Source organism: Anas acuta, chromosome 19 (genome assembly GCF_963932015.1).
Source record: "Anas acuta chromosome 19, bAnaAcu1.1, whole genome shotgun sequence".
Taxonomy (NCBI): Eukaryota; Metazoa; Chordata; class Aves; order Anseriformes; family Anatidae; genus Anas; species Anas acuta.
In genome coordinates this window covers 5,691,135-5,701,548 of record NC_088997.1, presented here as the reverse complement: position 1 = coordinate 5,701,548, position 10,414 = coordinate 5,691,135, and the positions used below count along the sequence as shown (strand labels likewise).

General features: G+C 44.5%; 1 protein-coding gene across 3 annotated transcripts in view; it reads right to left on the bottom strand.

Moving 5' to 3' along the window:
- Positions 1-2,881: 2,881 nt before the first annotated feature.
- SLC43A2 (solute carrier family 43 member 2) overlaps positions 2,882-10,414 on the bottom strand; it is a 28,511-nt gene continuing 20,978 nt past the window's right edge. For all 3 annotated transcript variants that reach the window (XM_068656402.1, XM_068656403.1, XM_068656404.1), the window contains exons 10-14: positions 9,304-9,442; positions 8,747-8,879; positions 7,820-7,893; positions 6,039-6,162; positions 2,882-5,182 (exon numbers count right to left, since the gene is read on the bottom strand). In XM_068656402.1, the coding sequence (XP_068512503.1) occupies positions 5,021-5,182; positions 6,039-6,162; positions 7,820-7,893; positions 8,747-8,879; positions 9,304-9,442 (632 nt within the window). In that variant the 3' untranslated portion in view covers positions 2,882-5,020. The remainder of the gene's footprint in view (positions 5,183-6,038; positions 6,163-7,819; positions 7,894-8,746; positions 8,880-9,303; positions 9,443-10,414) is intronic.

Sequence of the window (10,414 nt, the reverse complement as noted above, 5' to 3'; positions counted from 1 at the left end):
ACAGGAAGGGGGAGATTATTCCAAGAATAAAAAGCAAGTTGCAGAGGGTCAGGCACTAGGAAGAGGACAACAGCATGGAGCACAGCACACCTGATAAAAACAGATTGCGCAGAGACAGGCAGAGCCGCACAGGTAGAAAAACAAGCTGTAGGGTTTATAATTAATGTGTCGGAATGCATCTACACAATACATCATTGTTTCAGCTATTTCCAGAGATTATAATGGTGACATGTCATCAGGTGCGTCTTTTTTTTTTTTTTTTTTAATTGTCAGTGTTGGATTTGGTTTTTTTTCAGGCCCTTCCCATCAGTAACCTTAGTGTAATATTATTTTCTATTATGAATCACTTTGCACTTCTAAACTGGGACATAGGGAAATAGCAAAAGCTCTGCAGATGCAGGGAAAAAAATGCTCAAAGCAGAAATTTAACAAAACCTGAAGTTTTTCTTTTTCCCTTGCAGTATCTGCTTTATATTTTGTGGCATATTTCCCAAACCCATCAGACTGTCAAGAGGGAAATTTCTTACTTTAAAACATTTTAGTGATTTACTGTCTTAGTTAAAAATCTCATTATCCTACAATTTTCCTTTGTAGACAGAGCATGAAGAGCTCAGGCTTTGTTGTGGAAGTTAAACATTTCACTTGTAGCTGTGTTGCAGTTAAGTCGGACTCCCAGCAAGACCTGTTCTTTTCTTATTTTTGTACACGTGTCCAGTTACATCTTAAGGATCCAGATACTCTGTCAGCAACTGAATACAGTTACAAGTCCTGATTAGAAAAAACACCACAGATATTCTCTGCTACTCTTAATGGCAACATGCACTGCTTGTTGATGTACTTTGTAGATTATTGATGGGACTTAGGTACTGACAAATTAGTGAAAGGAAAAAGCAATCACCCTTCCTTCCCCATTCAGTTTTTCTAATAAAATAAAATAAAATAATAATAATAAAAATATTAAATGCATCACCTTTACACAGCAACATCCCTGATGGACGGTTTCTACAAATGGCAGGCACCTACAGCTTAGGTTTCTGCTTCATTACATTCAGGTAGGGATGCTCATACTGAGGAGGTGAGGCTTTTTCCATGACTACCTCCTCGCCCTTCTAATATGAGTGATATGGAAAGGGGCATGGAAAAGCCCTACCAATTCAAGCATCTAGGAATAATGAAACTACTTCAACACATTGACCTACATTTGAGTTATAAAGGTAAATTCGTTATTGATCTAATTTATGTGGCTCTCTAGTATTTGGTAGCCCACTTATTTTTTCCACAGGATTGCTCATGCACACAGAAGAGTGCACTGGGAATTTTCTTAGTCCTGCATCACTTGGCTAGAAAGCAGCAATGCTATTTTCCATTCCAAATGTATGTAATTATTACATTTCCATAAGCATCAACAAACAAGGCAAACTGTCCCTGAACAATCATGCTTAACAGGACCATCTCAACAGTTTGTTTCTGCAGCATCCAAGGCAACATTTAGAAAAGGCTGAAGCCAGAATACTTTGTTTATCTTCTTAAAGCCGACCCCTGCAGAAGGTGCAGCATTTAAGCAGTTATGCCACAATTAGTAGAGGATGTGCACATCTAGCATGCAGATACAGATTTGTAGATAAGTTTGAGACTGCTTTTAAAATGAATTTAGCTCACAACTATCAGAGTAAATTACACCCCATGAGATCAGATCAGCGTTCCACCTAACCCAGCATGTATTTTCTCAATCTTTGACCATTAGCATATTCTTGAAGAGACTGAGTGTGCAGGAAAGTAATCTTTCCTTGGCGTAACTTTCTTTTTTTTACAGCAACTTAAAATCTCCCTGAGTTATTGGATGCATCAGACCATTGTTTAACCAGCCCCTTGTTTTAAAAAAATAAAAATAATAAATGCTTTTGTTCCCTACCACATTCTACAGCAATACATTTCACGGTTTGACTTTGGGCTGCATGAGAAAGTATTCCCATTTGTCCCTTTAACCCTAAACAACTAAAACATCATTGTGTACCCACCAGTCCTCATAACTGCAAGCCAAAGGCACACTTTACTCTCAGTCTAAGAACAGAGCCTGGAACTGTGACTCAAAGGCATGAGCCCTGTTCCTCACAGCTGACCGGCAGCTTCTACACATCATGGCGCATCAGCCACAGAGATAACAATTACATCTACCCCATATTTTATCAGATGAAACTGGATTAGAGGACACCCCTAAAAAGGGCAGGAACTGCAGTAGGGAGGTAGATGGTAGGAATAAAAGGGCGCTCTCTGTTTAATTTAGCTGCATACGCTTCAAAGGCAGCAGCATCCCCACTGTTTCTTCATGAAAATACACCACTTGTATTCCACCATTTTGCAGAGACATTTATGTCAGGAATTCAAATGACAGAAGCGTGGAAGGTATCATGTTCAATATTTTGAAACTGAAGTGGAAGTGATGCTGAGTTAGCACACTGACGTCCTCCAAGAGATGTCTATTTTAAGATACTGCAAGGCTGAGGACTGGGGCTCAGACACTCACCTGTCTGAGGTCTTACTAAAAAAAAAATAAAGAAATGCATAACCCATCATTCTCATGTGACAAGTATCTTGGAGCAAGAGTAGGAATCGTCTCAAAATATTTAGAAGGAGCAAGTATAATAATGTGGAATGCAGAAACCTGCAAAAAGCTCTCTGGAAATCTAGGAAAGCTGTACTACTGCTGGTGGGTCTCTGGGCATGTATTTGAGACAGTTCCAGGTGAACAGGAAATCAAATCAAAATGCTGCTTCCTTAATTATCACTCATCACAAAAGGTAAAAAGCTGGGAAGGTCAGTAAATCATCACCAAAGCTGGAGGCCGACAAAAAAAAAAAAAAAAAGCAGTTTCAGAACAGCATAGTGTTGACAGCAGGCAATAAGGCTGTCTTGGAACAAACACATTTAATAAAGGCAACAGATTAAAAAAAAAATAATCCACAAACGTGTAAAACACTCAAGTGGCAAGTCATTTTAAAACAAGTGACTGAAGACTAGAAGGTACCATGGAGTGGAGCAGCAACCGAGCTGCCCGCAGGGCGGCTGAGGGCAGCGACTCAAGATGGCGCTGCTGCCTCACAGCTGCCTCGTCATCCTCCGCTGCCAAGGGCACCGGCGGGGCTCCCAGCCGTCCTCCGAAGCTCTGTAAATCACCAAGCTTGAAATTTATGAAGGTGAAGACGAGGTTGGGCTGAGCATCTGCATGCTTTAAACCATCAGTAACCGAGTTAACACCCAGTACCCAGGTAATTTCTCACAGGGCGGTCCAAGCGCACTGATGCTTCTAATCCCCGGCTTAGAGCTAACAGAGCAGGGATTGAGCCTTGTCCTTCTCCAACCAGACATAAAGGAGTTGAATGACTTACCCTCTGCCAGCTTTTGCAGTAATGCAATAGCTGGCAGTTCAGAAGACACCACCACTACATCTTCGTAATTGTTTTATTCCTCCTTGCCAACCTCCCCACAGCCACTAGCTCAGCCTGGTGCGCGCATTGCCATGCACCCCATGGTGGTGCTCATTGTCAACGCCACACAGCCCTGCTCCAAACAGATCCCCACGGTGCAGTGGCTAATGCTAGCTGCAGAGGCTGAGCTACTGACATCAGCGAGGTTAAGGGGAGAAAAATCTAATTTAGGCAAGAACTAGGAAAACCACTATAAAAATAAGCAGGTTAAGAATTCCCTTTGTATTCCCTCCATGGCAAACAGGCCCTGGGGCACCTTTACCCACATGTATTGCTCTATAAGTCAGCTTCACCATACAATCAATCACCACATACTCTGTCCAGACAGAGCATCGACATTGTAGAAGGCTCTTTATACAGCCAAACCAGCAGCTTTTTGGTCAGTCAGAGTAACCCGGTGTTCAGCAGCTTGGGGGCTATTATCATAACAATGCAGATAAACTATGGCTAGAGGAAGAATTACTTTCCCACATCACCCTGCCATACATCCACAGGATCCAGTTACCAGACACAATGAGTGTTCTGTGATTCTGTACTCTTGACTCTTTTCAACAAGAAGTCAGATTATGACATGTGAACACCAAGGTATTTGGAGCCCCAGAACCCAGCTCCAAGACGTTTTTCCACTTTAGTAAATACACGCTGCTGCTCCCCTCCTGGGGTCACATTGGAGGGAGGAAGAGGCAAAAGGCAACAAGTCTCAAAGCACTTCATCGGTAAACAAGATCCAATTCCTATCTCAACAGTTCCAGGACTGCAGGCAGTTTACAACACATACAGGTGGCTTTCAGGCTGGGAAGAGGAGGAATTCCAGGCCTTCAAAGACTTGGTGTAGGACCAAGCAGTCCAGTAGGGTCTCCATTTCAGTGTGGAAGGCAGGTCCATTGCTCACAGTCTGTTCCATTGCAGTAATAAAAGGGTTGGGAGCTGTCAGTGCTAGCAGCCAACATTTAGCAAAACACTGAAGCTGTGCTCATACACATAGGTATAATTTCCCTTCCCTGCCTCAAAAACAGTCTGGGATATGTCTGGATAGGCAATAAAACCATTGGGTCCAGCTACATATCAAGCAGAAAGACCCTTATGAAACCTCAGGAAGGGAGGAGAGTGCAGCTTGAATCTGAGACAGTCAGACAAGGTTGAGGGAAGAGGGGGGGGAAACAGACTTCAGTGTGTTATGTTTACAATTCAAATTAAGGTCTTTCTTCCCTCTTCCCCCATCCCTCTTCCTTCTCTCCCCAGTTTCCTATGAAGAGCCTCAGCAGCTGGAGAGTGTGATCAGGGGATAACTTAAGACACAATATCTGCGTGGCCTTTATAAAAAGGAAAAAAGTGTCTTGTGTTCTGGAGTAAGGAGTGGGAAGTCTCCTCCTGCCATTTATCTGAGGAAAGCTCAGTCATGATGTCTGGCTCTCACTCCAGTGATGAGCAAGGACTGGCAGAGCCAGGAGAGAAAAAGCCTGGCTTACACCACAGGTATAACCCACGGATGTGGTAGGAACCTGTACAGGGGAGGTTGAATTTGAAGCACCAGTTTAAACAAAGGCTTCCTCGTTGGGAGTGCCGTTGATTTTGAGGAAGAGTTTGGCATCTTCAGCCTTCTGCTTCTTTTCTCTCTCTAGCCTGCGTCTGTAGCAGACCAGGTAGATTGGAAGGCAGAAACCCAGTAAGCTCACACCAAGCAAGCCAACATTTACCTGCAGGAAGACAGACAAAACAGAATTAGGCAGGCTAAGACGACAGTGACCAAGCCACACATGCCCACGTGTCAGAACCCAGCCCACGTCACTCAGCTACAGGCAAACCAGGAAACGCCCTGCTCAGTGTATTGGCAACAACCTCCTTTGTATTTTTATTTATAAAATACCCAGAGCACCATGTGTATAAATTAAATGCTGTAAGAGTCTGTTGCTCTAGATCATGGCTGCAGAAGTCTCTTTTTTCAACAGAACAGAGGCTGTTTAAAGTGGGGTTCTTTTACACCAACATCACTGACTTGAGAGCCATGGGTTGCTGAAGTGCAGATATATGCACATGCAGCCTAGAGACCAACATTCTCCAGGACCACCCATGTTATAGATTCAATGAGCTGTGTAGACACCCTCAGCAAAACACTACACATTAGCCCTACCCACAACAGCCACTTGGCTTTCCTGGCATTAACATCAGCAGAACAAAATTTACTGAACTTCAGAGCTTCAGAGGTCTCAAGAGCACAGAGAATTTCTATTACATTTGAGGGCCTGCAGATTCACTCACTTTTACCTTACAAATTTTGGCTCCCCATGCAAACTGCTCACAAGAAGCATCCCAACAGCCTTCTCCCTTCCTCCCAGGAAGGGGAACCTCCTAACGGTTAATGACGTTCCCTCCCAGGGCCTACACGCAAAAGGGTCTCCTGGATGGCACCAAGGTAACAGCAGACTAAGAGACATGCAAAATTCCTGCTGCTTATAGCCTCGGTCCATGCACAGGAGTGCTTTTATTTTCAAAGAAATGAACCCAAACCATCTTCGCCACCGAGCCTGCATATTAAATTTGAGAAGAACTTGCCCAGAGAGGGTCTCCTTCCAAAGGTCCTGTCAATGCCATAAACAGAGGCTGCTGCAGAAGGGCGAAAAGGGCACTGATCAGCGACTGCAACCCTGTCAAGCTGCCAAACTGGGTAGAGGGGTATCTGTCAACAAAAAAAGCAACAGCATTATTATACGTCACCTTGACTGTTCACATCACCCCGATCAGGTTACATTCCCAGCAGACTAACACAACAGAGCACAGTCCCAAGAGAGGCGTAATACGATGAACAACTCTCTCCTGGACTTATGCACAACTCTCACTTATTCTAGAGTTTTTAGTTTTACTTGGAGGTGAGCACAGTGCTGTCTAGACCAGAATCCATCTGGTGATGGGGCCAGAGGCTTCCTCTCCAGACCATTCTCATCCTGAATTCTCAGACTTAAGGAATACCAGATCCAGCACTTATTTTGTTTTGCAGTTGTACCATAAGACAGATGGAAGTGCTTATACAGCTACTACTCCTGTTGCAAAGGGAGAAGAGTGTTGACATTTACTAGTTAAAAGCATGGCCTCTTTATCCAGATGACAGCATTTGCAGCTATGCAATCATTTTCATCTGGCCATAATAATTTGCTCCCTTTAGAAGTGAGTGAAACCTGCACAACAGGTTAGCGTGTGTTTTCCTTTTTAGAGGACAAGTCTGATCCCATGTCAAATTAAACAATACTGTTGACTGGAAAGTGCTGAATATCAGATACTACTAATGGAAAAATAAATCTCAGGAACAGTCTAACATCTGTCTCTTTTCACAACTAAGCAGGGTTTAAAAAAGGTCAGGTTAAACTAAGCTTAGAAAGAAAAATGGATCAAAACCTTCCAACTCTCGAAGAAGTCACATTCAAACCAAAAATACCTCGCTCCAAGAAGTTGGAGAGAGTTGCAATGGTCAAACAGGGTTAGTTTACATACAAGCTGATATGTATATCAACAGGCATTTACTTTGCCCAGGACAAATATGTTTTGCTTCTAGCTGCTATGGAGCTGAAAAGTTATGTGTTTTTGAAGCAGAGCCTCAGATGGGTTTCCTAGTCTGGATTCCGCAGACACTAGGACCAAAACCTGCTCTAGGTGACCCCGCCTGAGCAGGAGGGCTGGACTAGATGGTCTCAAGAGGTCACTTCCCACCTCAACAATCTTGTGATTCTCTGAAAGAAACAGCTTCTTTCCATCCCTCTGTCCAGCCACTCAGGACAGAGGGGCAGAGCTGTTTTCCAAACGAAAAACATTGCTTACTAAGGAAGAGAGCATTTAGATTCAGCTATCGATAACTTTGATAATTGGAAACAAGATGCGTGATCCATCCTGGGAACGGGAGTAGGCTTCACTAATGGCATCTTGAGCAATGCTTTACCAGTGTAATTTCAGAGCAGACCAGCAGCAATGTACTCAATTATGTTAATGTTTTACCTGGACCCATGCACATAGCTACTCATTATAAGACAAAAAAAAGCCTTGAATTCTTACAATATAACCTCAGTGTCAATAGCCTAGTCTCACCCGCAGCCCGTATACAGCTGTGCCTGACTCCTCACAGTAGCTATGCCAAAGGGGTAAGCTGTTTCTGAGCAGGGAAAGCATCAACTAGGACTTCAGTCCAGCTACTGGCATGCCCAGCAGTGGCTGGGGAAACAAGTTGCATCATTATTCCCCTCTGACCGCAAAGACTTCACTTCCTGATCTCCCTCTCACCTGGGCAGCTTGTCACCCCAAACCAGTTTATCTGGCCAGCCACATGCTATAGGTGAGCAGAGACTTACACAGCTGCGTAGAGGCCTCCCACCGCTGAGTGGATGAATCCTCTCACGATTGTGTGCAAAATGAAGGAAAGAATCTGGAAAGAGAAGCAGAAAACATCATGTGCGAGGTGCCAAAGTGTGCCAGACCCTAACCCACAACCATTCCTTAAAGGTATTCTCCTTTCTAGTACAAAGGGGGGACTGAGCAGCACAGAACCTAAGCCTGAAGGTTGGCACAAGAAAAAAAAAATGTAGATGGCACTGCTGCAAGGACGTGTCCCCAGCAAATGGGACTCAGGGTCACGATACTGGTTTTTTATTGAGCCCATGGCCAATTTAGTTAATTTTCCACAAGTTATTGCAGACAATATGCAAGTATGAGCAGATGACGTCTGCTTGCCTACGTCATCAAGGCATGTTTGAGTATGGCATAAAATCACTGAACTCCCCTGCCAAAAACAGGTGGTGCCACAAAATAAATATTTTAACAGGTTTATAATCCCACGAGTACCACTGGGCATAGCTTCTGATGCAGAAATAACCTGCTGTATACATCGGCGTCACGCTTCTTACAGCAAATTTCCTGACAGTCAGCAGCTTAAAGCAAGCCCAGGTTAAATGCATGGGCACTGCTAAGAGGATCTCAGTAGGAAAGTATTTGTGGTTACAGAGCTCAGCTGCACAAACTCCGAGTGGGTATAAACTGCAGGTCAACTGACGTTTTAACTGTAGTTGCTTCTTTAGGTTATCTCCAGGTGTGTAAACTGCATGGCATTCTTTGTTTCAGCATTAAGGTTGGGGTTCCCAAAGCAGTACGGAGGTCTCCCAGCGGTGCCAGCAAGCCCTCCTGCCATCAGCTGGTTCTGCTGGTTTGCAGGAGCCCCCAGCACCGTCCTGTCTAGCACTTTGCCAGCCCCTTCAGCACACCCATCCGTTTGATCTATTCACCTGCAATGGTAGATTAGGAATGAGACAGGTGATTCCGAATCCAACCAGCAGGACATTTGTGAATGCAAAGGCATTGGTGGCATTGGTGATTTTCTGGATCTGACGATCACGTTTTTTCTTTTTCTTTTCACCTCTGGAACAATAGCAAAACCCGTGTTACAAAAAGCACTTCCAGCAGCTACTGAAACTCACAGCAAGATTCTCCACGTCTCACATCAACTCTAAACCATTTGGCTAGGGGTCTGGCTAGGGAGATGGTGGGATCTCCATTAGCGAAAACTGAGGAACATTTGGGCAATAAGTGCTGTTGCTGTTACTTTTACTGTTACACTAGAAGGAAAGTCTGAGCCTCCTTGCTACAACTTAAATTTGCTCCTCTTGACTGATCTTAGCGGACACGGAAGACCCTTTCCTCCTTGCAATTGTCAAGGTATCAAGTCTTCCTTCAGGCTCTGTTTTCTATACTGATGGACCAATATTCTTTTTGGTCTTCTATCACAAAACACAGGGGGGGCTTGCTACGTGGCTGCATGTCCCGAGGGGCGCACACTACGCACTGCTCAGCGTTGCTCTCCTCGTTCTCTTCTGAGCCATCATCACATTCTTTCATCCGCCAGTCCATGATGTACCCGATCACAGGTGCTGTCAGCAAGCACAGCAGTTGTAGCACCCCAAAAATGGAAGTGTAGAGGCTCACTGCAGGAAAAAAAAAAAAAAAGAAGGTTTTTAAAAAAGTGTCAGTCCAAGTGGTACCCTAGCAGTAACAGAAGATGCCTTAGTCATCTCCTCTCCTGCCTTGCTGTGAGCTCCAGCTGCATCTTCTCCTGCTCAGAAGCTCCAGCAAGGACAAGCCAGGCTGGGAAGGTGAAGTCTAACCCATTTTGTGCAGAATAGACAGGTTTGGAAATGTGTACATGGAGGGAAATCTGCAGCAAAAAATACAGCACCTGAGAGCAATCATTAAAACTTGAAACTGATGAAAATTCCTGACGTGTTAAACACGGGAGAAGTGTCTACACGGCTCTCTAGGGGAAAGCTGATGCCAGCAGACTTAGAAGAGACCCTCCCCTGCTGTTCTACATAGTTCCCCCACCCCACAATGCTTTTTCCACTTCCTCTCTGCAGCCCACGTGATGGATTTGAAGGCATCGCACAGAAGGGCTGGTGAGTCACAGTGTACCACAGCTCTGAAATAAGGATGTGATTCTGAAACTGCCCATCTCAGCACAGAGTCCTCACAATTTACAGCACCGTAAGCAAAACACAGCCAAAATGAATTTGAGTTTGTCCCTCACGACACATTTCTAGAGCTCTCCAAAGCATTACAACCATGACTTGTACCAAAATCATGGTGGTAATTGAGAGAAGTTCACAACAAGCTTTTCACTCCTATACAGTTGTAGCAAACCCCATCAGGGCTGCCTCGTGGTGCCCAGGCCTGGCACCAGGTTACCCCTTCCTAGCTCCAGCTGCTGGCCAGGTCCTTGCAAGAGGAATTTCCAGCTCCAACCTCTGAACCCACATTCCTGCCCCCTTTACCTCCAGACAAGCAAGCCCTGATGTGGCCTCACATCCCATCTCATGATAACAACTGCCGGAGCCAAAAGAGACAGGTGGCATCACCCTCTACAAACACTCCTGAAGCTGATTTGCTCTTGTCTGGTTATT